Below are 26848 nucleotides of genomic sequence, written 5' to 3'. Positions count from 1 at the left end.
ACTTCTGAGAGGAATGACGCCCTTTAACCTGAGGTCGGACGACGACGCAACCGTACAATAGGATCAAGCGAAAGGCAATAAAATTCGATCGGAGCGTCGGGGTGTCGGTCGCGAAGGGTAGACAGTTCTGTTTCGACTGGAGTCGACTGATGGAGGGAGGTGGCAGACGGGGCGAAGAAAGGATGACCAAGTAAACCGAACCGGAAAATCGCTATGATCCGATCGGAAGTGATGGCAGTGCTAGCGGTGCAAAGCCGTCAGCGCCGGGGTAAGGGGAACGACAGGAAAAACAGTCAAGCGGTAACCCAAAGGGAGGACGCGGATATTGCAGCACCGGAGACTCGGCTTCGGGAAAGCAGGTCGAGTTGGAGGCGAGAGGCCAAGGAGAAAATCAAACAGCGACTGAAGAAAAAAGACTCCTTTGTCAGTAACACTATTTGACCAGTTGTTAGGGCGTAGCCTGTGCCAGTAGAAACAAACAGCTTAAGCCCGTGCGGTTGCTCGACGCAGTCGAAGCGCCAGCCGTCGTAGCCCGTGAGTCGTAACGGGAAAATGGTAAAAATAAAAAAAATGACGACGAAACAACGACCAGGTTAGGCAGGAGCAGTGCGAGAGAAAAAGTAGCAGGAAAGGGTTCATGCTCTCACGTTCAAGACCGGTTAACTTGAGAAAGGGGAAAAAGAAAAAAAAAAAAAGACCGAACGAACCTTCTCAACTGGGATCCAGACTCAAGACTCAGAAAGCAACCACAGTCAGCCAGCTGCAACGTCAAATCCGGATGGAATTGGCCTTGCGAGGTGAATGTTGTGGTAGGTTGGAATGGGATGGGAAACACACACTGAGGTTTCTTGCTCGCACACACGCACACTAGTAGATGAACGAGAAAGAGACTGGACCGGGGCAGCGGGCAGGGCAAATGGGAGCCGGAGGTTATTTTTTGCGTGTGCTCAAGGTCCAGTGCTCAAGTGTGCGCAAACAAATCGACCCGTCGACAATAAATTTTTTTTTGGCCGTCGGCCCAGGCCAGTTGAAGAGGTCCACCAAGCCCAAGTCCCAAGTGGTTCCAAGCTGACGACCGACGACTGTCCAGGGCCGTCGACCATGGGCAAAAAGTGGCACGAAGCAACCACGGAGCAGGAGTACTCCGAACATCAAGTACAAGCAAACTATGGGACATCCGGCGTCTGGTACTTTGAATGCTGTCTGGGGCCTGGCCAGTGCTTGGGGCATTTGGGCACAAAGCACTTTAAGCGCCCGGGCAGTCAAACATTGGATATCGAACGCCCGCTGTCCGGCAGCCAAACCAACTTTGAACTGCAGCCACTTGGCTTTTGCAATCTTGCCGTTTGCTAGCTCTCCGCGGGAGGAGCACCGCAAACGAAGCCCTGGAAGTAAAAGCCCCTCCTCTTCCAACTTGCCGTGCCACCTTTTGTGCAACCGATGGACTTGCAGTTGCCGAGGGATCAAGTACGTACCTGGCTGGGTACCTCCAGAAACATGGAGGGGCGGCTGCCGGGGCCAATGGGACGGCTCTGAAGTGGCCGCACCAGACACTATTATTCTTGTAGAAACCGACCAGTTGACAACTTGGGAACATTTGGCCATTTGCAGACCTGTCAGCGACAGGATGCACCGGGATGCACGAGGATGCACCATGGCGACCACACCCACCTGCTGGCCTCGTAGGGTAAAGAAAGTACGCCGAGTAATACTCAAGTACGGAGCATCGTACTCGGATGACTGGTCCTTCGCAGTAAAGTCATGCTTGGAGCATTCTCAACAGCGGCCCCTGTGCGGTCCTGCTTCGAACTCTCAAGGGCACAGCCAAATAGTCTCAGGTGAGCCAGCGCCTAGTCGAGGCCAGGTGACCCCGACTTCTAAAGTTTGATATCGATCCTTGCTGCCACCTGGAACCACTGGGAACAGGGTTTGTTTGACGCGTTACTGATTATCAAGAACCCGAGAGTTGGGCACGGCCGGTTGACGGGTTGAGGGTGGTAGTAATGCTGCGCACAATCACTGGGCCAAGTGGATGGACGTGCAACAAGCTTAATCGGGGCAAGGCAGCTTGGCTCTCTTTAAGAATTGAATTCTTCTTTTTTGTTTTGGCCCCTTGAGTCTTGCTCGCGGACGAACAAGCCATGTCGAGAGACAGCATAACTTCCAAGCTTGGTATTATTTTGCGCGTGGGGTGGAGACAGCCGTCCATGTCGACCAGGAGCAAATCCCATGGGCCATGGATGTAATACGTGAGTACTCCTTAGGTAGCTTGTACATGAGTACTTGCGCTCGAAGATGACGATTCATCATCCCAGGTGCCATTTGCGTCTGCCTGTTTGTCTCTGTCGCACGGGCTCGAGATGCCAGAGCCACCAAGGGCAAGTGCTTATGCTCGGCTGCCGCCGAATAGGCATCCAACGTGATATGATGCACGGCGTACAGAGCACATCAAACACATCAGACATGTTGTGGATGATGGATGATGGATGACGACCTGGTTCCCTGCCGGCACAAACATGCTTTCTCGACGTGTACGCCGTGGCTGGCCTCCAGAATAACCAGTATTATAAATGGAATTACCTCTACCTTCCATTTGCATGCTCGTCTCCGCACATGCCGCCGCTGCAGCTCTGGAACCCGCGTGCTGAAAACATTTCTCGTCCATCCAGATGTCTCACGCTGCTGCGGCTGATGCTGCATGTCTGCGTCAACGCAGGCTGTCAAGCAAGTCCAATGTCATCCAGCAGACGGGGCCTACTGGGCATCTGCGCTCGCGGGCGTACACCACAGTGTGCCTCCTCGCATATTGTTTTCCTGCGCACGCCAGTACAACCTATAAGTTACACGTAGTATTATTTTTGTTTTAAAGTTCCGTAGCCCATGTGCGGGGGGAAAGGAGTACACATGTACTTGCGACGAGGAACAGCCGGACGACCTGAATAGAGAGGTCTGGCTCTTTTTTGGTGTCTGCAGGCCCCACTTGGCAACTCAAACAAAGGGAGCATTGAAGAGTCTGGTGCACATGTGGGGGGAGGGGGGGGGACCACTCCCGGTGTCTCTCACTCAATCCTTTTTTTTATCCCCTACGGCGGCTGCATAGACTGAATTCATTCAATTATTTTACCTTTCTTCTAACACGTAGTTGTTGCATGTTAAATGTGGAGAATTCGTCTCTATCGCTGCATCATGTACTATCATTAGCTGCTCAACAGTGTCGAGAGAAATGTCAAGACATATTTTTATGGTTGCTTTCGCACGTGAGCCCCATCCGCGGCGGCGCCTCGCGAAAGGGCAAAAAAAAAATCAGGTCTGGTGAGAAACAACCAGGTTCAAGTGGTGATAAGCCCCCGATTCTGCAGCTCCATGTCGGGCCATGCCGGGCCCTTCCATCTCCGCGGCCATCCGTGAGGCAGGACAGCCAAGCCCATGTGTCAAAACTTGCACATGTAATGCCTGCCGAGCTGCTCCCAGGCAACGCAGGCATGGGCGAACAGACTCCAGACTCGTGCCGACAGTTGTTGGGACCTGTTTGATTTCAGGGTCCGATGATCACGCTTCGGCTGCTGGCAGCATGGATATATGCCTCAACACGTGTGTAAAGTGGCAGACGAGTCAACAGCGTGTGGCTGGCCAGATTGTAGGAACTTTTTAAAAAGGTCGAGCTCATTGCTGCATGTGGTATTATGGGCAACGCGGCTCAGTCTCCCGTGACCGCATTGAGTGCCTGGATACTATTCTCGACACTTGTTATTGTATTTGGCAACACTCGGCGCAGCCAAGTACGATCCTGCGACACCCGGGACTGCATGCTGAATCGCTGCAGATGCGATCCAGCAGAGAGTACTCCGTACGAAGTCGGTACAAAGCAGTGCTCCCTCGGCAAGAGGTCAACTGGTGCTCAGCCGTCTGGTCAACTGGTCCTTTTCTGCCCTTTGCCTCTCTCCCCGGTCAGTGACTCGCTGCAACCAACCGTGACTTTGATCTCTGCGGCAATCAATGCCATTGACGACGCGTGTTTGCCATGAGCTCCCGACCTGCAAAAGGCGTCCGTCCTTTGTCGATGGCAGGCGAGTAGTAGAAGGGCGGCGGTCATCCTCCTGTCAAACCATTCATCCGGCGATGCATGTCTACCGGTGACATTGACGCATTGGTGTCTTGGCCCCGAGGAGAGACGGCCATCACGTTTCATGTTTACAATTAAAACGTTCAATCCTTCCCACTCCGATGCGCATTGCTGTGTTTTGGCCTTGGCCCATTCGTTAATTATCCAGAAATGGCTGTTTCGCATAACCTCATAGCCGTCTTTCATCTGAGCCTCCGAAGCTATTTTTGGCTCCGCGGCTGGTATCTCATCTTATCCCGTCGGTACTCCGTACATGGCTGCTTCCCACTTCCGGTTCCCGATCATGCGGCACGGGGGATTCTCGTTTTGTATCGAGGCCGTGCTGAGCTTCCCGCTGTTCTAGCTGCCGCGTTTGATTGGCGTCCTCTCATCCCGGGTCGGGTTGATGTCTGATACCAAGCCGTTTGTGTGCTCCAGGCAGCTGTCCCGGCCAGCCCGGAGATTACGGTTTGGATATCTCAGTCTCCATCCCATGAGTCGTACGTACTCTGTCCAGTCCGCCCGGCCCGCCCAAATCAATAGGTTCGTTCCAACTGTGACGCCTTTCTCCAAGCGCCTTTCTCGTCGACCCGACATGTCGGAAATGTAGCCCCTTCTCTGCAACCACGCGCCGCCACCGTCAAACATCCCCCACGACAGGCGAATCCACCAAGGCAGAAAAAAGGGATAAAAAAAAAGGTAGTAATTACCCCCCTGGGCCCAGCTGTGCGGAAAAAAAAAAAAAAAAAAATTCACCGCCCAACCAGCGAACAAAGCAACCAAACATGCACGGGGTCTCCCGCAAGGACTGGACGGGACAGCGGGAACCAGCAAACCAATCCCCCATCGGAACGCAAAAGCGTGCCTGTCTGGACATCTGGAGAGGCCCGTCTCGGCACCCGGCCGAACTGCGAATCAGCTCGGCTGCTCCCCTCGCGCCGATGCCGTACATCACCCAGGAAACAATACGCACATACATGAGTATTGTCTGCACTCGGCCGAAACTCCAGTGCGGAGAGTCCAAGGACAAACGTCTCACCCCCGTCCTCATTCCTCATTTGCAAAAAGTGAACCACGGACGGGTCTCTCGCGGCAAAAGCCAAGAGAGACGTCCGGTAAGCGCAAGCCAGCCGTCTGGTGCTCAAGACGCCCCGTCCTTCGGGACCTATCCAGGAGAACATACATAGTAGTGCGCTCCAGTCCGGCAGTCTAGTCGTTGATAATACGACTCTGCAGGCTTCCTCGCACCGACCCCCTCCCTTTTTTTTTTTTGGCCTTGGGTCCGTAATATGTACATTCCTTGCTTGGCTGGGGAGGGCAACCGTATTAGTCGTGGTGTCTGGTTTCTGTCGGTGTGCAGGCCGGACGGCGTAGCGCCATCCACGCCAACCATACTCTGCCCCCCTCCCGGGACCCGGTCGTCTGTCACGCCGACTTTCCAAAATAGGTCAGATGACAGCGTGCTGGTTCTGCCCGAGACTATGTGACGGCCTTGTTTATCTACGGGTTGTGAGAAATGATGCCTGCGTCACACGGGTGTGGCTTGGAGAGCCTACTATTCGTACACACTTGAGTCGTCAAGATAGGTACAATACGCTTTATACAGTCGCTTGGCAGATTGTCGTCACAACCACAGAAAAAAAAAAATGACGTCGTCCATACACCCTTTTCTTCCTCTCTGTCTGCGGGCTCCATATTCTCTCTCTGACACACATACACACACGCTCTCTCTCTCACTCTCGCCCTTGCTCTGTCTCTATCCCGACATCCATGATGTTGCTTGCCTTGTGCCAAACGATGCCGCCAGACGAAGACCAGTTGAACCCATGGGAAAGTAGCTTACGAGATACCACACCAGACACGCCAGTTGTACAAGTGCTGAGAAGAGCGTCAAGATCGTGCTATGCAGCTTGAGGCATGTCAGTCATATCGGCTTGTTTGCAAACCGTGATGAAGGAGGCCGCCCGATACTTACCTTGAGTGAAAACACAAGTGTCATAGCAATGGAGCCAAAATAGGCTGCAGTAAATGGTAGTCTAGGCGCAGAGAGGAGGTGATAGACATAATTCATTGGGCCCATGACCGCTGCGAACGAGGCCAAGAATAGTACAGACCCAACAGTCCATCTGTCACAACTATGTTAGCCACTTAAACAAAGCCGGTGAATCACTGCCGTTCAGGTTTTAAAGGGCCAAGGCAGCTACCACCCAGGTCAACGGGAGTGAGGCGAACTGCGACACGGCAGATCTGCCTCCCGGTGACAGAGACCTTGGCAGCTTCCTGATTCACTTGTCGGCGCCGTGAGACGGTGTGAACAATTTTGCAAACCAAGGAAAAAAAAGAAGGGGTTTGGCCTCGGCGAGAGCCAGGAGACCGTTATGACGGCAAAGGGCCCAAAATCGCATGCCACATTTCGCACTTACAGAGTCACAAACTTTCGTGGCCGGGTTGCCATTATCGGGAACAGAGTGAAGCATATGACAAAGCAGGCTAGAGCGGCTACGTTGCAAGCCGCAAAGACAAGCAATCTGTCCCATCTACTGACTGTGACCCATGTTAGCCTTGTCGCCCACGAGGCGCGATGTCTGCATCACGTGCAGACATCTAAAGCATGCCTAAAAATGCAATGCACATGTCCCGCTGCAGGGGTGCCGCGTCTTCATGCTACTCAATGTCGTCAAGTTGACGAAGACTATGGGGATGACTTGGGTTGACTCACGCACAAACCAGCCCTCTTCTTCCTCTCGCCGAGTTGGTGCCGGTAGAGGAGCCCCTGGGCCCTCTGAGGTAGGAAGCCGTTCATAGCTACGGTCTTGGAATGGGTTGAGGTTTCTGATGGAGGCCAGCAAGCCTCTCTCTGGAGCCGTGCTAACTGGCTCATCCTGCCGGCGGCTCCAGCCTAATGAGTTTAAAGAATCGCGAAACGAAGCCGATGCCATGTCAGGGGGATATCCTGTGGAGTGCAGAGAAATGGAGAGAAGGGTGGGAGGGGACGAGGGGACAAGTGAGGCTCCAGTCGATAGAGCCGTGAGTGGCGGCGCAAGGGCAGGTTCGGTGGAATAGCTTCGAAGGCTGGGAGCTACGTCCGGATCGACAACGGGGTTCGTGACGAGCGGTGGCCGGAGATAGTCGGTATGTGTGGAGATATCGACCGGCAGTCAGTGATGAACGTAGAGTAATGGACCAAGAGGGCTGTCAAGTTGCTCCACGGGGGGAGGGAGGAAGATGGTCAAGTCGCAGTGCTGATATAGAAGTCGTCGTATAGGTTGCCTTGCGATGGCAAAAACAAGTTCGAGAAAAGGGTGTCCTACCAAACTAGTCTGATATGGCACGCCGCAAATCGAATGCCCCCCCGATGATCACAGGCAGCGCACGAAGACGCGAAACGTACGACGAACCAAACCGCGCGTACCGCTCGCAAGTTAGGAGTCAATGGGAGAGGGAAGCGGGAGAAGGTGGGCAGGGTGGTGGGAGGGTGCAAGGCTTGCAGCTGGGCCGATCAAGAGTTCCCGGGATGGGAATCTAGTAGGGCGAACAGCAAAATCAAAAAGTCGATCGCAGAGCTCAGAGCTCAGTAATGGCGGCGGATAGAGGTTGCAAATATCGAGGTCGATTTCGGGATCGGGAGTTTGGTGTCGTCGTCGGGTCTCCACTGGCTAGGCGTTGTTTTTGGGGGGGTGGGTGTAGGATGGTAGTCTACGAGTGCGGGCCAAGGCCACATGATTGGCACGCAAGGGGGTCGGGTGCCACTCTGTGGGCACTGAGTGGGCTGTGAGTGGCCGTGTAGCCAAAGGCTTGCCTGGCCTCTGCTCTTGAGAGGCCAAGTTTCATTAGGTGACAGCCGTGCTGCACGGCTACGAACTTTTGGAGTGAGCATTGAAGTGACTTTAACTACATGTCAGTTGCGTGCTGTACTCGGCAAGCTGTGGCTGGCTCTTCCCTGGTCGACCGGTCCTTGTGCACTCTGTGGGACGAACCGTTGCAGCTCGTTCGTCCGGCTTGTCGATGGCCTCGCTGGTCTTTTACTTGCATGTTCTTCAACTGGTCATTTCCCATGGCTACATGATGCGCATGGCATGCATGGTGTGCATGGCTCTCGCGGCCGCATGTATCCCCGGCATGGACTACCGCTGAATGCAAGATGGCTCATTCTCTAGACGTCCAATCTCCCCCCCTTCCCCCCTTCCCCCCCGGGCCTTTCTCTGGATGATCGTCCATGGATGTGTTCATTTTTCGGGCTTTGCGGGAAAGCGGACATGGGTAGCGGCAGATGTGAAGCTGGGAAGATGTGCATCAAGTACCTACATAAGGCACTCGCTCTTGCATACGGAGCATTCGATCCTAAAAAGTTGTGCATACACGGTAGTCAACCGACGCACATGGACATGGTCATGGCTTGTTTAGTAGTTTCGTATGATGGGACCTGGAGTTGACTCTGCTGCCGCTGCCGCTGCCACTCGCAGGGGAGTTGTCCGGATATTGTAGCTTCATGGCCTCCAGAGCTCATGCATGTATGTATGACTTACGCATATAGCCACGGGAAGTCTCCGTGGCCGACCCATGCACTTTGAAGGAGAAATACTAAGGGCGACCTAGATATTTAGTAATACGGCCGCGGCTGAAGGGGGCTGGAAGGACATGATGACAGTTTATGCCAAGATGACTGTGTTTAGAGAAGTGTCCGGGGCATCTATCAAGTATCAGGCCCAAAGATGACCAGCCTTGAATGCCCTTTTGGAACTATGGGATCAAACAGCCCTCGCCAACAATGACGCAGGAACCCAGAATTTTGGTCACGATAACCCAATACCCATTATAAATGGCATCGTCGCAAGTGGGAGACTGACCTTGGGCGGCGGTGCCTTACATGACCGCGTGGCCTGCGCTCCCAAGAAGTCTCAGGACTATGGAGGCAACGCATGACCGGAAGAAAGCACCGATGTCATGATGTAACTCGATGATAAGGCCGGTATCGAGCGTCGAGGTTGTGGCTTGGTGTCTTGAGAGTAAAGTCACGCTCAGCTGCGATGCACCCCCCTCCTTTCTTCAACAACCACGGGCCCGAGCCTGAGTGCGTGTGGTGTGCGTGGGCGTACGAGTGCTCCAGAGCATACTTGGTTCATCCTCTTGGTGCGCTCAAGAAAGTTCCAGATAGCTAATCCAAATAGGAAAAGGTGTCCAGCCCATTGGAAATGGCGGCATGGAGATGCTCGAACCTGTGTGGATGCCGCCGGTGCTGGTGTGTGGGTTGGGAGTAGTCAGAAGACAAATCGGCGGGACGAACCTCGTACCGTACCGTGCCCGCTCTGCCCGCAAGTCTACCGCCAACGTACTCCCTACCGTAGGTGCTAATCAAGTTGCGTGCTGAGATGGATGGCAAAGGGTGTGCTGGGGATCATGGCCGCGTGTGGATGGGCTGGACGCGGCGTGCAAGGTGAGGGAGAGAAGGAGCTGGGCCATGAAGGCATTCTTCCCTGGGTGCGAGCATTATAAGATGACGCTTCCCCCAAGGATCAACCACCTTTTTTTTCCTTTTTGTTTTGGAAAGAGAAAAGTTGAAAAAGAAGCAACGAGCCGGCTACTCAAACCGCCATCTTTCAGGTCAACTATCAAGCGTCCGCCACATCTTGCCACTTCTATAACGCAAGCCTGCCTATTAATAGTAAAACATCCGTCTTACTTTTCCAGGTGCTCTCCAACGCAACAGGTTCCGTCGCCACCAGTCCGGCTGCAACAGACAAGGTCTTGGCCAGCGTTGGATATCGATTTCGCGTTTGTATCGTTGGAAGGAGCCAAGGCACAAAGCAATAAAGCCATCGAGCCTCGAGCTTTGAGCTTCAAACTGGGCTGCATACGTGCATAATATCCGGTTGGTCCATCTCTCCCGCACCACCTCCCCACTTGCATCCAAAACGACAAGCCGACCAGTCCATGTCTGGGGATCGCAAGGACCAAGGGGCACACATGCGTACGGCTGTTCGTACTGCATCTTTGTGTAACGAACTGCACGGGAAGGTGCGCACTCATGGCGCCAAGTCGCACCTTATTTGTTGCTGCTTTGTCACCAATCGCTTTGGGGGCTGGTCTTGCTGTGTCTGAGCTCCAGAGTTGAAGGCTTTATACTTTAAGTACATTAGTAGTATTAGTACTGACGCCGAGGCAGCATATTTCCGGGCCTACCGAACCTGCGCGCCCTCAAGTGCTCACTTGACGTCTGGTAATACGTGCTTGCAACAGTTCACTCAAGGCTGCCTATTTTATTCAATATATTCCCGTCGCTTTGGCACAGCCCCAAGCCGCACCGACAACGCCATCGACAGGCTCTCGACGTTTGAATAGCGCATCTCTCAGCAACCAAGTACCACCGTCACCGTACAATATACCCCGAGGTGAGACGTCAGTTGCGCCCCAGCAACGCCCCAAGCTCACTGGCACATGCTAAATGCTGCTCCCCACCCAACATTTGAAAGCTGACGTTGGCTCTCCTCAGCCGCCCCTCCCACTATCTTCAGTCAAGTGCTTGTCGACGTCGGCGTCTTCACACTGGAGCTGAACAAGTTTAGAACACCAGACTGCTTGACCCATTTTACTCCGTACCAAGCAACGAGTCTGCCTCTTTTTGCGACCCAGCCTGGTTCGCATATTCTTGGCCTGGCCAGCATTGGTATATCTTGACCTCGTTCCGCTCGGCACGTCTGCAGCTTGACTCTTTCTTGCTTCTGTCTCACGAAACGTGTCTCAGTCGCCGCGATACATTCCTGGTATGTGCACACTCTATTGTGATTATTTTTATTCTCCATGCTATCATGGCTGCCATGTCGTCAGTGGTCCCGCACCGCAGCTAGTCGCGGAGATCTGCCCCTTCCGATGCCTATCATTGATCCCCCGCACCTCGTTGATCGCCCTGCATTTCTGGCTGCCAAGTGGCCGCGAGAACCGCCGCTGGTGCTGTGCTCCTTCCAAATGTCTGCGGCCAAAACACTTGAAGTGTTGCATCAGCGACCTTCGTCGGTTCCAGATCCCATGTTATGTTACCAACCCAAGCCGTGCATCATCATCATCCTCCATTGTCCTCTGTTCCCTCCTTGACTCCTCGACTCCTCGACTCCTGCGCTTTTTTCCTCCATCCTCTCAAGCCTCTCCAACTACCACCCTCCCTACGGTTGGTAGTGCAACCCTGCACATCCTATTCCTCGCCCGTTTCTTGGCTTGGCTGCAAACTGAAGCATCCCGAAGCAGACGACCTGGCTAACGGTGTCCCACAGCTTTAAACGAACGTCGAAGTTTCCCTCTCACACCATCCCAGGTCTGGTCCCAGGACGCCTCCTCAGCCTAGGACACGGTAGCCCAACCAACCTTGAGCCAACCGCCCGCAAGTCACTCGTCACCGCCTAGCCCTAGTTCGCAGAACGCTCGCCGACGCACAGAAGAGGACAGGCCAAGCGCCATCTAGAAGCCTGGACGTGGCTGCAACAAGGAACAAATTCACAAAAGTCCACCGAGTGGAATTCGCAGTGCCCGCCTCGTCTCGTCTTTTCATTGCCTACCGCCCTGCCAAACCATCCACCATTTGCAGCAGCTCCGTGCGTCCGTCCCTCTCTAGCAAGCCACTGGCTCGTTGAAAAAGCAAACACTTGGCGGCGACAATCCTCCGACGTCGCATTTCTATCTCCCTCTTGCAACGACGACTCCCTCCACTCACGGCCGTAAAGGCTCCCTTGCCATCGCCAACGCCAACGCCAACGCCAACGTCCACCTCCTTCGCTTGGTGTAGATGGAAAGGCAGTAGCATTTCGCTAGCACTTCTGCCGTCCACCTTTTCCAGAGTGAGTGAGTGATGAGCCTTTGACAACTGCCGGCAAATTCCACTATGGTGTACTCCGTGCTCAGTACGCAGTACATGGCCTCCAATTTGGACGCCGCCCCTCTTCCATTTCAGAACCCTACCCGCCGCCTCCGACGGACACGTATGGCCGTCGCCCTTCCGGCTACATTTATTGTCCTTTTCTATTTCTCATCAGCCCCGGCCTTTCGGCTGATTGCATAGGATAAGCTAACGTATTCCGCTTCCGCGCAGCCCACCGTCTATACTTGAGCGCTTCATTAAATCCACGCAGTGTCGCATCGGGCGCTGATAACGAAAACCACACGCCTGCGGCGACTGCGCATCCCAGTCGCGACGGCGTGCAGCATCTCTTGACGGTTCCGTCAACTCCTCCTTCGCAAACCACAAAGCTGGCAACCCTAACATCTCCAGAGCTCCAGAAGCTCAATCTATATACAATGGCCCAACACGGGTTTAGCCACTTCGCTACCGCCCCTCACGGTGGCAATATCGACCCCAACGACCTCGCCATGAATGGCGGATACTCTCCCTCCTTCTCCAATGCCAACAACTTCAACTCTGCCTCCAGCAACGCCCCGAACGGTTACTCCAGCGGTAACGCAGTCTTTGGCGACGATGAACTGTTAGATGGCCTTGCCAGCCCTTCCGACGGCCAGGCAGGTATGCATGGCCAAGGCCAAGACTATAGCAATATGAACATGGCCTTCAGCCAAAACGCCTTCCAGTCGCACAGAGGCTCCGGCTTACAGATTGACCCTGCTCAAATGAACGGCTACTCGCAGACGCCAGACGGTGACCCCATCCAGAGCCCATATGCTGCGGGCTTCACAGCTCAATTCCGCCAGATGCAGAACAACCACTCCCTTGGTGGCTCGTTACATTCTCCCATGTCCTACTCGGGCTCGCCGCTGGCTGCAGGCGAGATGGGTGCTGACGGAAACGACCCCAACTTTCTCAAGGCCAGGGCCAGAATGTCCCAGCAGATGCAACGCAAAGCCTCGAGCAACCGCAGCCCAATGACGCCCAAGACCAATAGCATTCACGGTATTCCCATCGGCTCCCAGGATTCACCCGGATTTGGCCCACAAGCCATGCGGCCATCGGGCAGCCATGAGAAGTCGCCATCCGGACAATGGGTCAACACTCCCGCTGGCAGCATCCCTGCCTCCTACAATTCCGGCTTCTCTTCGCCTATGCAGCAGGGGATGGTGCCCATAAATGAGGTCATGCTCAAGGGAGGCACCTCGATGCCAACCAAGCTAGGTGTGAACCCCAATGCTGTTTCCTCCCAGGAGATGAAGCGCAAGCGCCGTCGAGAGTCCCACAATCTTGTTGAGCGTCGCCGCCGAGACAACATCAACGAAAGAATTCAGGATCTTAGCAAGCTTGTTCCCGCTCACCGCCTCGAAGATGAGAAGATTCGCAAGTTGATCCAGAATGGTACACCCTTGTCTCCCACCTTGACTGGCATGTCCAACCCTTCCCAGGCCACATCGGGCTTGGCTGGTCCTGGTGCACGACGTGCTGCTGGTAGCAATGCCGGCAACATCACCACTGGTCTACCTATTGAGGAGAAGGACAAGGGTCCCAACAAGGGCGATATTCTCAACGGCGCCGTCAGCTGGACACGCGACCTGATGTGGATGTTGCACCTCAAGCTTCAACAGCAAGAGGAACTTATGAACCAGATCGCTGAGTTGGGCGGTCATTTTCCCTTCGAGCTGACCGATGATGAGAGACGTATGCAGACTGAGCTGATGGAGGCCATCTCCAGGAGCGATGCTGCCAGCTTTTCTTATTCACGAACTGCTGGGTCTGGCCTCCGGGTGCCTAGCCACACTGACTATCGTGGTGACCCTGTAAACAGCTTGGTCGCTAACCTCGATGCCATTGGCATTACACCCGACGAAAATGGCACCACGGCCATGACTTCAGACATCAATGACACTGCGCAGTTCTGGAATGATCCTGATGATGACGGCAGCGGCCACGCCTCCCTGGATTTTAAGGAGGATGATGAATACGACATGGACCTTAACTAAGTATTTCATCTCACCCTAGCAGCTTGCATTCATCGGCGTTTACTTTGTTTTTTTAATGTATCGAATGATAACCGGAGTATAAGTTGCGATAGCTTTGGCATTTATGGCATCTTGTGGTTTTCTTCCCTCTAGTTCGGGAAAGCTCGCGTGGCGGGATACTTCCCACGTCCTTTTTTTTGGGGGGGGTGTGTTTAATACTTGGCTCGCTTCCAGACCAGCGGCGTTGAGGGGTCATACACATATACATACTACACGGAGGTTGGCATGACCCATGGATATTTTGGGCCGGCGGTGTCCGTCCCCAACAGGGTTCTATATACAGGGCGCAAAGTTTTACATTATACAGGGAAGGGATGATTGTTTGGTGGCTTTTTTTCTTGTCGTTGTCCGTTGTCTTTCTCTTCATATCGCGCCGTGTTGGTCATTTCTCAAGACTTGAATTTTTTTTTTTCCCTTTTCTTTCCTGCTGAGCTTTCTTACTTTTTTTTGTGGAGCTTTTTCTACTTTCGGCGTCGTGTCTCAGAGATATATAGTTGTTGATTTTGCGATACCTCGGTTGGCTCTTGTGATCAAGGCCCTCCTCGCCCTGTGTGGGCCTTTGAAGGCTCTTATTTTTTGTTTCTAGCTACATTGGAATTTAGTTCTGTGATTTCGTTTCATGAGTGGCATGTGATGCAAGTATTATTCATTAGCTTTGTGCTGTTCGTTGTAATACAGTGGCTTGCTGGGTGTGTGTGACGTTTGTTTGCTCCCCCTCTTTCTGTCGGGTAGATGGTTCATGGGAATGTTCAAATGCTCATTTTACACTGGTCCATCTCTCCCAACTAGTGACCTTGAGCGCGTGTATTTCAAGAGACTGGTGGTTTTCAGTTGTTACAAATAACTTGGTTATGTCACCAGTGTCTGGTACAGAGTAGATACTCGCTCATGGCCGTTAGCAACGTCCACGTCTCCTTGCGCTTCATGTCTTCCTGCAGAGCGATCCTCTCCAGCGCACACCGGCCGTCAAAGTACTTGCACATGACGGACCATGCGGATTTGACCTTGTCGTCCTTAAGGCGGCGCGCAATGGCGGACAGGTAGCGTGATTCTTTGCCTGTGGCCTTCTTGGCATCGAGGATGATGTGCGGCGTCAGGCCGACGAGGTGGGGGCTGTCGTTGACAGAGGGCCGGCTTGTCGGGAGGGGGGGTGTTTTGCGTGCGTGCGCCGTCGCCTTGTCGGCTGCTTCGCGGTGGGCTTTCATGGCGATGCGTTCGAGGCGTGCCATTTCCGCAGCGTGCTGGGCCGTGGAGGTTGGTGCTGGGACGCGGGTCTTGGGACTGGGTTCATCGCCGGCTCCGGGTAGGGGTGCGGCGGGATCGAGGTCGTCTTGGGTTGTTGGTTCTTGGTTAGTGGTTGGGGGAGCAGCAGAGGGCGGCGATGGGGAGGGCTGGCTATCGTTGCGGTTGTTGTCTTGTGCTGTCGCCGCCGCGAGCTCCTCGGCTTCCATGTCATATTCTACTTCGTACAGGATCTCGGGCCACACGACAACGTAGGCGAATGTGCAGAGCTGGGTCACCCATCCTCCTCGCAAGAGCCACGCCAGCATGCGGAGGTATAGAGGGCGGTGCGGCTTGCTGGGGCAGAAGGTCTTGTAGGGCCGCGGTGCGTAAGATAGCTCCGAGAGAAAGTTGGGCAGCGGTGGTGCCAGCGGGAACGCGCGTTGCCATTCGGCTGCGTCTCTGGGGAGGCGGCTTAGATCGCAGTTAGGCGACACCATGTAAACGTCTCTGGCGTGTAGAGGTGGTATGGCAATGGCTCGGCGCCAGAATATGAAGTGCTGCGCATACTTGCGGACTTGGCTGGCTGTGAGGACGTTGCTTTGCCCGAACTGGTAGAATCTGAGGGGGCATGTCAGGACCGTCTTTTTTTTGTCTGTTTGTGATATAATCATTGTTAGGACAGGGGAACATACGACATGGTGGGTTTGGCTAGTCGCGCAAATTCAATCATGGACACTGTTGTCGGGTCTCTGTCGGCTTGGAGCTCAGCTACAACTTTTTTCTCGTCTTCCAGGAGGAGCAGGGCAAAGTTTTTGTCAAGAAACTCTGGGTCGTCTAGTTGTTCGTGGCTGAGGAACGAGTTCGCCGTCGTTAGCCAGAGACCATGCTGACTGTGGTCATGGTCTGCCGGGAGGTCGGAGACGAAGAAAGGCGCTGGAATCTGTACAGATGGAGTCAATACTCCCGACGGTGTGTCTAGGTGAAGCGTTGCAATCTTGTTGCGAGACACAGCTTCGTATATGTCGTGTACAGATGCTGCTAGCGAGGACATCTCAAGCAGCTCCTTCCATAGGGCGTTCATGCTTTTTTCTGTAGATTAGGGTTAGAAAAACACATTCTCGGCGAATGGGGCGGATTTGGTAAAAATTTACAACTTACCGTCTTCTCGGGCTCTATCCTTGGCTAGCAATATCCGCTTTGACTCCTTCCATATGAACTCGCAGTGCTGCTGGCTGTATTTGTACGCCTTATTCACCTTCTTTACCACGTTGTGATACAACGCATCCACAAGCTCCTTGTCTTCGCTTTTCTTTGGATTTAAAATAAAGACCAGGTTAAACATTGTCATAGAACTGCGCTTCTCTTCGTCCAAATCGTCTTTCTTGCCGTCTTTGTCTTTGGCAGACTCTGACGAGATGACGACGGATGGCGTTGGCGGTTCTGTCTCATGGGGAGCCAGGTTTTCCTCCGACTGTCTTGGGGCCTTGGCTTTTTTCGATTTCTTGTGGCGCTTCCATTTTCCATTCTCTGGCACGTGGATGGGATATGAGATGCAGTGCACGGGGTCGAGTGACAGCTGGAACAGCTTCTTGTGATAGGACCGCGCGGGAGTGAGGATGCTAGCCAGATCCCGTGTCGGGAATCCAGCCACACGCTCCCAAGGAACGACTTGAGAGCCAGTCTCCGTCATGAGGTGACCATCGTGGTGTCGATGTTTGCTGCCGCCTCCGTCTGTGGCGGTGATATCCCGGCTCATGGGCTGAGCGAGTCGTTGGAGGAGGATATCCCCATCCTCATCAGAGGACTCAACAGGCTGTTCAGGGTGGTTCGTGACGGGCTGGACATCTGGTGGGTGGTGGAAGACAAATGCCGGCCCGTCACGCGAACGGTTGATTATCAGCGCGACAGCAAGGAAGTTTTCGCTGGTAATAGACGACATTGCGGTTGTGGGTGTTTGATGGCCGTGATATGTCACATAACCTTCGGAGCCTCCATTCAGGAGCGAAACGTAAAACCGGCGTGTCGCATGACTAGGTCGCCTGAAGAGACCCAATTCGTTCACAGCCAAGACATCCCCCAAATGCACATCTGAATTCGCTCGCCTTTGGAGTGAATATAGGCAAGAGTCCTTATCGTTGGAAGAGAGCTGGTGCGACCAATCACATGACCGCTCGTTGCATGTCGTTGGCCATGGGTACGTGCGGTGGCGTCAAGCACTAAGAGCACAAGACCCGTTCGACTACAGACCACCCATCATGCCAGACATGATAACTGTATAAGTAACAAGTACCATTCAGTAACCTTTTCGCTTGATAAATATCTCGATGATCTGCCTCAGGTACGCTAAGCCATGCTCTCTATTCTAGAATTTTACTGAGGGTCCGATCCAGGAGATTGTACAAAGTCCCTCCCCGATTTAGAATCATCAACCGGGTCAAGAGAATTTCCTATTATGCTATCTTTCTCGGGATACATGAGTGAATTCGCATCTATTCGTCGGATGCAACCGGCCACTGGTCACCTACTCGGAAACCTTCTGGATATGGATCGGTAGCATCCAGAACAATCTCTTTGTAGCTTGTGATCCAGCCCCTCCCCGATATATTCGGAACAATGGCATCGAACGCCCCGACCTTTGTTGCATGCCGAATGTGCCCGATGAACTCAGTGCCGATGATACTGTGGTGTTTAAAGGGTTCCCCTACTTGCAACTGGCCGCGAGCGTACAAGATGGCCATCCTGGCAGACGTCGCTGTCCCGCAGGGGCTCCTGTCCAGCCTACTTGGTGGGACGATGACTGTGTTTTTCGCCCTCAAACAACCCGACTCTTTTGCGACTGGTTCAGTTATACACACGGTACAAACACCTGCCATTTCTGGTTTATCCGGGTGCACCGGGGTAAACTGGCTTTGGATGGCCTTGGTCACCCTGTCACCCAACGCAACCAGTTTGCGGCAATGCTCGTTCGACACCGTAAGGTCCAGAGCGCCAGCTTCCACAAACCCATACCACATGCCGCCCCAGGCAACGTCGACGGAAACGATGCCTATTCCAGGCACATCAACCGGAAAATCCAGCTTAGCAACAAATGCAGGGACGTTATCAAAAGCCACCGACTTGCACTTTCCTGCTTGACATTGCGCTGTGACAGTAACCAGGCCAGCTGCGGTATCCAAAGTGAGAATTGTCTGAGGCTCTGTCATTGGAAGCATGCCTATTTCAAGTAGGACTGTTGTCACGCATATGACGTTGGAGCCAGACATGAAAGCGTACGAGTCGTTGCACATGATGATCAGCCCCATGTCAGCTCTAGGATCACACGGCCGCACAAGTAGATTTAGGTTCAATGAAGCGCGGCCGCGGGGTTCGTTTAAGAGGAGATGCCGCAGATAGTCGGTGGACTCTTGAAAGTTCTGCAGCTTTTCAGACATGGACCTGCCTGGTACATCTGGCACACCGCTGACTATAACGTCTCCCACTTCACCTTCGGCATGGCAACCGACAACGCGGATGGGGCGGCTTAGTTGATGCGAGTTTATTGTGGTTAGATTCATGGATGGGTTTGCTATTCAGACTTTTGGCACTGTTGTGTCAGTGGTGTTGTCCTTCGTTGCCAACTTGGACAAGCAAGTCGCCTAAAGCGCAGATAGGCTCCTTTTGGCGTGTACTTGGTATGCAAGGCTGAGAGGATGTCTTGTTTGTTATTAGAGGCTTTCAATGAAACAGAAACAAAGAGTCTATTTCTTGTGGCCTCCGTGCCGTGAAAATGCAGCAGGTCCAACTTACTCCATTCGGAAATGGCCCATGCCTCGCAGTTCGGTCGGCACTTCCAACAGATGCGTTGCATGTATTATGGAGGCATCGTTGATGGCAACTACCTAGTACCTACTTATAGGTACCTGTGTATCCAGATGCTTGCCAGGGCAGGCCAAGATTGTCCAAATTTGAGCACTCAATATTCGTGGCGATGTGCATTTTTGAATGTTACCGAATTCGAGTCTCTACAGTACCTACTATAATCTGTTTTTGACCACCAAATAGACCAGGCTTCCCTTCAAGGGAGAGTTTCTGAACTTTCTAGGGCAGAACAGGTGACTATGGTTTAGCATGTGAAAGGTCCCTTGGGTCTGCGACGACCCTGCAGTTCGCGATGATTCGATATAGCTAATTGATAATGTCTCTGCCATAAGACCATGTGTCAAATACGAGAGCCATCAATTCATACTTGAAGAAAGTATCTTGGAGCGAAGGCTAGGTAAATAGTCCGTCGACAGGTCGTCCGTTCTCAGCCCAGCGTCCTCAAACTGCTCCTTGAGCCTTCGGCGTGATTAGAGCTGTACAGCCTCGACCGATACTTCAGGCTTCATGGCGGCCAGGAGTTCTTGCGAGCCATGAACGTTAAGAGTAATATCAAAGCTCTTACGCATCATCCAGAAATTATGGGGTGGTGTCGCGATAATTTGGTGTTGAGGGCGTTGAGGGATTGTTGGTGCTCCACGGACCGGGCCATCGGACGAACAACATCAGCCTTGCGTGCGCACTGGAAAACATTAGGCTGCCAACGAATCCTGACGACACGTCACGTTTACTGCCATGTTGAGGGATCGGGAAAGTTGTGTGATCACTCCGCTGTGGACTACAATCGACGGATTTAAAGGATGGGATCTTCGGAGAGCCTCGAGCCTGTCTACCTGCACCTCTCAGCTACCTCGCCGATAGATGCTAAGTCTTGTACATACAAGAGGCAAAGTGTATCGCAGGCTCCAACTTACAAAAAAAGAAAAGCGAAAACATGACCGTAAAACCGAATGCGAAGGACTCGATCAAGTCCACCTGGCGACTGGCCGATAGGAGCACATGGACCAAGGAGCACTGGATGATCGAGCTGCTCAACGCGCATCCTATCGACCTGGACAAGCCCATACCAGTGCATCCTAAGACGGACAAGATGCCACATGTCTCTCAGTGGTCGCAGCATCTATGGATCCTCACTTACGCGCTGCTTCCACTCGCGATCCAACAGGCCTGGACATCATTGACTGGGCGGCAGAGCCCAGGCTATCTCGGCCTCTTCGCTCTCTACTTCTCCGCCTCCAATGCCATCGCCATCCGCGAAGTCCATATCCTCCGTCGCCTGGGGCACAAGTATGGGTTCCTGGACGGGGACGTAAGCCAGCGTGACGGGGTTCCAGACGTTGGCGTGGCAAAGATTGCCGCCTCGCTCCTCAAAACAACCGCCTCGCGAATCGCCATGGCTCTTTATATGACCGGTACCCATCGCCAGTCTCCCGCCGGCCTCGCTAGGCGACTGGCGATGGTGGGCTTGGCTTGCCATTGAGAATGGCCTCTACAGTGTCATCCTTGACTTTTGGTTCTACTGGTACCATCGCGCCATGCATGACATCCCATTCCTATGGAAGTACCATCGCACGCATCACTTGACTAAACACCCTAGCCCGCTCATGACAGCCTATGCTGATCACGAGCAGGAATTCTTTGACATGGTCGGCATGCCTTTCTTGACCTACATGACGCTCTGGGCTATGGGCTTACCGCTGGGATTCCATGAATGGTGGATATGTCACCAGTACGTGGTGTATTCAGAGACTTGGGGGCATAGTGGTGTCCGGGCCAATTTCGCGCCACCCTCGACAGTCGTTTGGCTCCTTGAAGCGTTCCGCATGGACCTCGTGGGCGAGGATCATGACTTGCACCATCGCAAGGGCTGGAGGAAGAGTTTCAATTATGGCAAGCAGACTCGGGTGTGGGATCGCATCTTTGGCACTTGCGCTGACCGCATTGAGTCGGCGGCTGGTAATCTTGACTACTCAAACCAAGTAACAATGCCAATATTTTAGTATGTATGGGCTTAGTTGAATTATACAAATGTCTTGTTTCTGAGTAATGACATGTTGTGGTTGGGTCGATGCCGGCGTACTTGAGCATGCTGGGACGATAATAAAAAGGGGTCTCGCAACCCAATCGAACTTTGACATAGACATGAAGTCCGCCGAGCTTGGCACCAGGGCGCTTTTGCCGTACGTATCATTGACAAGCCATTCTTTCCACTGTTGCAGAATTTTGGTCACGGCCAAAACACTGGTATCCAAAGTAAAACATACCAGGTAGCAGCCTACCATCTATCACTCTTCGTTGAGGTCAACATTCCTATCCGGATTACACAAATGATTTCGTTGTCCACCTAAGCCGCAGTTGGGGTTGATGTCTACTTGCATACATTATCGTGTCTATACTACTTGGACTTGGATTGCTCTAAAGTCGTGAGTAATCCAATACCCCATCAAGCTGAGCACAGGTGGCAAGCAAGTCAGCGTAATACACGGTCAGAATTGGGAGCTCATGAGTGAACTTGAGTCGAGGAGGCAGTGGTACTATAAAAACAATAGGTTTGCTTACTACATCCCAACTTGGCGATCCAATTGAAAAACAATAACAACTCACGTCACTACAACTCATGTTCAACTGGCAGGATCCTTTATCAAACGAGTGACAAACTAGCGGTCAGATGAGACAAAGAGTTGAACAAGCCACGGCAAGGCACAGTTGCAATATATGAACGCACACCACGGAATCAGTGTGGCGCTTTTCCGGCATCGAGGGGTACATCTCGTCCATGTCTCTCCTGTCACCTGTCCTTGTCCATCAACCAGTGCAACGAGGCCAGCCATATTTGATGTACGGGATCCCGAGGGGTGCGTTTCGCAACGCGCTTCGGCGATCAACGGCTCGAGGGCATTGTGAAGAGAAACCAGATAGGAAACGGGTGTGTCACACACTCACACGGCTCACGCAACTCTTGCGCAAGGCATGTCATATGGAACAAGCACAGAAGGTGGCTCGGCAGCCAAGCAAAGCAGGCCTGGGCACGAGCTTGAGCTTGAGCATCGATCTGGTCGAGCGTGGATGGCATCGACATGCCGCCACCCCCTCCCTCTCTGCACCAGAGGTTTCTTTGCAGCGAGGCAACGCAGTTATCCATGTACATGCTTTCGATGCATGCGCATGCTTGCATGGTCGCAACCTCAGGGGAGGTTGATGAGGGCAAGGCGTGAGCTAACCCGGGAAGGCTCTAGCTCAGCCTGCCTGTACAAAAGGCGATTTTGCCTCAGATCTTGTTTCGGGCGATGAAAACCACGAACAAACCAAACATGGCGGAGAGTGCAATGTGCCCCCCTCAGAGGCACACATGCTCCGTGCCCGGTGCGGCGCACTCCGTACCCGGCACAAGTTTGGAAACGATGGACCAAAGGAGCCCTCTCAGCTTCGTAGTGTTTTGACAGCTCTGCCGTGGTGGAGGGGATGAAGAGTGGCGGCTCATGCGGGCTTTGGAGAAACATGGCGATCCTCGAGGAGAGGAAGCACTGTGACGTCGCCGGCCGTTTCCAAATGTTTCAGATATTCTTGTATCCGGACATGCAATTGCGGGTCTGATGAATTGCCCCAACCCTTTTCTGTGTACCGAGTTGCGAGCCAACGCGCGGGCGAGCAGGGCATTCCGTTTCGTTTGTTTGCAATGCCTTCCAGGGTCTGGCCCCACTGCAGCCGGCTTGATGACATCTGGACCATCCATTCTAAAGTGCCTACGGAGTAACTCGGTGCGGCTTAAGGGGGCAACTGATGCTGCGCGCAGAGTACCAGTTGACCAGTTGACTTGACATTTTCCAATGCCTCAATGCTTCCGTGCCCCGTGCCTCGGGATGCCTGTGATGCAAGGCAGGGTCCTGGTGGCTCCCCGACCGCTTCTGCCCCCCCCTTGCCCCATTGCCCCCCCCCCCCCCCCCCCCTGTTCTTCTTTCCTGCTGATTGGACGCCTGTGCCCAACAAATTTCATCCACCGAAGTCGGGACTTGGAGGCTGCAGCGCCCCTCGTTCTCCTGATTCGTCTCTCGTCCGCGATCTTGTCCAGATGGCGAGAGTTCCTTGTGTAAACTGCATCCTGCATCTGTGCAGTAAAACACAATCCAGATTCATCAGTCTCTTCTCTGAAGGAGCCAGCGGCAGCCGCATGCGAGTCGAGTTGGCCTCGGGGGCCCGCATCTTCAGCCAAGCACTGTGGCACCAAACGCTCGCTTCATCAAGCCACTCGATCAACGGCCCAGATTGACTTGGCTCATTGACTAACTGACGCCTTGAGATTACGCCGTCACCACTGCCGCTTTCACATGGGCGCGACGCTTCCCTTAACTGGCCCACCCACGCTCAATCGCACCCTCCAAATCCCATTTGCTTTGAACTACTCCTTGGAAGGGCAATAGGTCGTGTGCGCTGTTCCAACCTCACCTCGACTGCAGGCCTCGGCATCACCCTTCAAGAGTTCCTGTGTCCTTCTTTGAGCTGTCTATAAGTCCTCTGCTTCACGCTCCTGACATCATCCGCCGCCGTGAAACCTGGTGCTCGTAGCCTTGTCTGCGCGAATCCGCCCTGAAATTGACGGCATCCACCATCTCGAGGTTAATGAAACACCACATAACCGCCTGCTTTTGACTTGAATTCTTCCCTCTTTCTTTTCTTTTTCTTTTTTCGTCCCCTGCTTGGTCGGACGGACAGCCCTTTCGCTTCATCCATCATGTCGCCTGCCGCTGCAGTCTCTGCTGCTGAACATGGTCACGTTCGCTTCATCCCCTTGAAATACGACAACAGTGACTCTCAACGCTCGGCAATGAAACTCATCCTCACGCTGTTTCCTCACTGGGCCAAGGACGAAGCTCACATCGATTTTGTCCGTTTCACCGACGGCATCACTAACACCTTGCTCAAGGCAGTCAACCGCCGTCCCGGACTCACCAAGGCTGACATCGACAAGGATGCTGTCCTGCTCCGAGCCTACGGAAACGGTACCGACGTCCTTATTGATCGTGAGCGTGAGGCAGCAAACCATGAACTCCTCATGAGATACCACTTGGCTCCTCAGCTGCTGGCTCGATTCGGCAACGGTATGCTCTACCGCTTCATCCCAGGCGCGGTCGCTCAGCCCAAAGATCTAGCCGATCCTCTCATCCTCAAGGCTATTGCTCGACGACTAGCCCAGTGGCATGCCACTGTGCCATGTATCCCGGACTCGTCCCTCCGGCCAAACAGCTCCACTAACGGTGACGCCAATAAGCACACCCTCCTGCTGAATGCCGCCGCTGGAAAGCCTATTCCCAATGTCTGGACGACGATGCAGAAGTGGATCTTGGCCTTGCCTACAGACACAGAGTCGCGTCGTGAGAGACGAGCTCTGCTGCAAGAAGAGCTTGAAAACATGGTTAAGCGTCTTGCCCACCGCCCTGGATTGGGTAACAATGGGGTATGTTGCCTGAGACACTCTACCTTCCGCCTCGGTCCCTCTCTCAATCCTGTATCCGACTTTCACAAATGGACACTTGCTAACCGACATGTGAATGTGTAGCTGGTATTTGCTCATTGTGATCTCCTCTGCGCCAATGTAATTATTCATCGAGATGGCAGCGCCGAGCCGTCCGTTAGCTTCATTGACTACGAGTATGGAACTCCATCGCCTGTTGCTTTTGACATTTCAAACCACTTTGCCGAATGGGTGGGCTACAATTGCGACTATGCCGCCATTCCCACCAAATCTCAGCGTCTTGCATTCATTCGGGAGTACATTGCCTCATTTGCTAAATTGTCTGGCGAGACAATGGATGAGGAAGAAGAGACTCGGAAGCTGATGGAGGAAGTGGATGTGTTCCGGGGTGTTCCCGGCTTCTTCTGGGGTATCTGGTCCTTGATCCAAGCCACGATCTCCCACATCGACTTCGACTACGCCTCATACGCCGAGGAGCGGCTCGGCGAGTATTGGGCCTTCAAGGCTGAAGAAGACGGCACCCGTGCAGCGTCTGGCAAGGAAATACCCCTACGAGAAGAGAAATGGGCGAGCAGCGAATGAAGAGGGTGCCAAGTGCACACACCCCACAGAAAGATGGGTGAGCTAGGTTGCGAGAACAAGATAAGACCGAGACTGGAAAAAACCCCGGTGGGGTGTAATTGCTATGCGCTCGTCTTCACCCGGAATTACCAGTTTGTGGTCTCAAGTATTCGACTACCCGGTGGCGTTGAGCGAGTCCAAAGGGGTCGAATACTCATGACCCCCACTGTTTTATCTGATCTAACATCTGTCACCCCAAAAAAGAAGGGTAACGATTGATTCTCGACAGAGACAAGACATAGGACGAAACACATTGCAGTTCCACCTACGCGGGTGCGGGTAATTTCTTGGTAGGGTAAAGCGCGGCGTTGGTATTTCAAACAAGCTGCCTAGTGGCCCATTTGAGACAGAGGAGAGACAGCTCAACCGTGGCATTATACATATAGATGGAGGAATGGCCATTCAAGTTAAAGGCAGCCATTCAACATGACATACAGTATCTTCGCAGGCCCTCTAATACGTACTGCCACTACGTACTCAATTATTTTCAGCATACTATACACTCTGCAGGAGTAAATACATAGCGGCAGTTGTGGAATTCATGAATAATAACAGGGGACAGTGCGGCCTAGACCAGCAACCCCAGTGCTTATCAGCGTGGTTCCGTGACCCTTTGACGTTTCGGAATATGTTCATCACGACCTGCCTTCGGTTTACCTTGAGAAAGAAGAAATCTTAGGTTGAAAGCAACATGGCCAACGCAGCAGACTTTATCTTCTCATCTTCCGGTTATCAAGTGCTGCTGCGGGAAGCATTAAAGCGTTGATTGTTATTTTAATCTCATCCCCTAATACTACCGCAGATGGGCTTATGCACGGCATTACAGTCCTTGCTTCGGCTGTCGCATCTCTATACGGCAGACTCCCTGCTCCTCTACCGTAGTCACTGCATTCATCCTAATCTACCTAGGTACTCCGGAGGTAGGTACTTGTTTGTTCTTAAACACGGAGTGTACGACCCCAGCCACCGACCCAATCTGTTTACCTGCAGGCAATGGGAGACACACGTACAGACACATGGAGTAACTGTCAAGCATAAGCCGTTAGCCAGCCAAAGTCGCGGAGTCTAGTCCGCCAATAGATCCCATTAACGCCAACGAATCACAACATGCCGGGGGGCACAGCCTTGAGGCATGGGTATGCTGGAGTGATTTCGAAGTACTACTCCGTACGGAGTATTATTCTGACAATTGGGGCTGGAATGCAGGTAGAAGGTCCAAAGACCAATGGAATGCCCTCCTCGAGGCGGTCAGAAACATTTCCACCTGGTCCGGCTCTGCTGTGTCCCATTTTTGATTCTTTTCGTCCTCGAGGAAAATTTTCGTGAGAGACGACAAACAAGAGGTGAATGTGATGGACTGACAAAGGGCAAGCAGAATTAGATGAGCGATATTTCAGCTCACGCATGTGGTATGGAGTCCGAGGGATTTTGAGCGGAAGGCGGGAAATGCAAGGACTGTCAGCTTGGGCACATATGATGAATCTGCATCAGAGTAGTCCCTGTCGCTGTCATGGGCGCGAGAGAGAGAGAGAGCCGGACTGGGCTTGTGTTCCGGAGACGCGGGCAATTAAGTTGTGGGCTTCCGAGGCGTGGGCTTCCGAGGCGGATGGGCAATGGATGGCGGATGCAGGGCTGGGATGCAGACA

General features: G+C 53.2%; 8 protein-coding genes across 9 annotated transcripts; 4 read left to right on the top strand and 4 right to left on the bottom strand.

The window, feature by feature from the left end:
- Positions 1-3910: 3910 nt before the first annotated feature.
- On the bottom strand, positions 3911-4309 carry J3458_017263 (uncharacterized protein; the record flags this gene model as incomplete). Its single annotated transcript, XM_066121079.1, has 1 exon — positions 3911-4309. One exon carries the CDS (start codon positions 4307-4309, stop codon positions 3911-3913), a length of 399 nt encoding a protein of 132 aa, XP_065973904.1.
- A 1549-nt stretch (positions 4310-5858) lies between these two features.
- SFT2 (protein transport protein sft2) lies at positions 5859-6182 on the bottom strand (the record flags this gene model as incomplete). The annotated part of the gene is made up of 2 exons (XM_066121078.1): positions 5859-6011; positions 6078-6182. The coding sequence occupies 2 exons, from the start codon at positions 6180-6182 to the stop codon at positions 5859-5861; spliced, it is 258 nt and encodes an 85-aa protein (XP_065973903.1).
- Positions 6183-10899: 4717 nt separating this feature from the next.
- On the top strand, positions 10900-13990 carry J3458_017261 (uncharacterized protein; the record flags this gene model as incomplete). Of its 2 annotated transcripts, none has more annotated exons than XM_007815289.2 (2): positions 10900-11928; positions 12180-13990. In XM_007815289.2, the coding sequence occupies exon 2, from the start codon at positions 12386-12388 to the stop codon at positions 13988-13990; it is 1605 nt and encodes a 534-aa protein (XP_007813480.1). In that variant the 5' UTR covers positions 10900-11928; positions 12180-12385. The 2 variants fall into 2 exon arrangements, with proteins under 2 accessions (XP_007813480.1, XP_065973902.1); XM_066121077.1 differs by having other exon boundaries at positions 10900-12069.
- Positions 13991-14883: 893 nt separating this feature from the next.
- npr3_2 (Nitrogen permease regulator 3) lies at positions 14884-17192 on the bottom strand (the record flags this gene model as incomplete). The annotated part of the gene is made up of 3 exons (XM_007815290.2): positions 14884-15871; positions 15946-16342; positions 16412-17192. The coding sequence occupies 3 exons, from the start codon at positions 17190-17192 to the stop codon at positions 14884-14886; spliced, it is 2166 nt and encodes a 721-aa protein (XP_007813481.2).
- Positions 17193-17510: 318 nt separating this feature from the next.
- On the bottom strand, positions 17511-19432 carry npr3_1 (Nitrogen permease regulator 3). Its single transcript, XM_066121076.1, has one exon. It carries the CDS (start codon positions 18805-18807, stop codon positions 17743-17745), a length of 1065 nt encoding a protein of 354 aa, XP_065973901.1. The 5' UTR covers positions 18808-19432; the 3' UTR covers positions 17511-17742.
- Positions 19433-19764: 332 nt separating this feature from the next.
- On the top strand, positions 19765-20591 carry J3458_017258 (uncharacterized protein; the record flags this gene model as incomplete). Its single annotated transcript, XM_066121075.1, has 1 exon — positions 19765-20591. Exon 1 carries the CDS (start codon positions 20046-20048, stop codon positions 20589-20591), a length of 546 nt encoding a protein of 181 aa, XP_065973900.1. The 5' UTR covers positions 19765-20045.
- A 124-nt stretch (positions 20592-20715) lies between these two features.
- On the top strand, positions 20716-21111 carry J3458_017257 (uncharacterized protein; the record flags this gene model as incomplete). Its single annotated transcript, XM_007815291.2, has 1 exon — positions 20716-21111. One exon carries the CDS (start codon positions 20716-20718, stop codon positions 21109-21111), a length of 396 nt encoding a protein of 131 aa, XP_007813482.2.
- A 2729-nt stretch (positions 21112-23840) lies between these two features.
- Positions 23841-25163, top strand: J3458_017256 (uncharacterized protein; the record flags this gene model as incomplete). The annotated part of the gene is made up of 2 exons (XM_007815292.2): positions 23841-24563; positions 24666-25163. 2 exons carry the CDS (start codon positions 23841-23843, stop codon positions 25161-25163), a joined length of 1221 nt encoding a protein of 406 aa, XP_007813483.2.
- Positions 25164-26848: the final 1685 nt, after the last annotated feature.

This window comes from Metarhizium acridum, assembly GCF_019434415.1.
Source record: "Metarhizium acridum strain ARSEF 324 chromosome Unknown scaffold_421, whole genome shotgun sequence".
NCBI lineage: Eukaryota > Fungi > Ascomycota > Sordariomycetes > Hypocreales > Clavicipitaceae > Metarhizium > Metarhizium acridum.
The sequence above is the reverse complement of the archived record's forward strand: the minus strand, read 5'-3'. Positions and strand labels throughout refer to the sequence as shown.

Excerpts from the sequence above, each read along its gene's own strand:
- npr3_1 (XM_066121076.1), bottom strand. The coding sequence starts at position 18,807 with ATGAATCTAACCACAATAAACTCGCATCAACTAAGCCGCCCCATCCGC.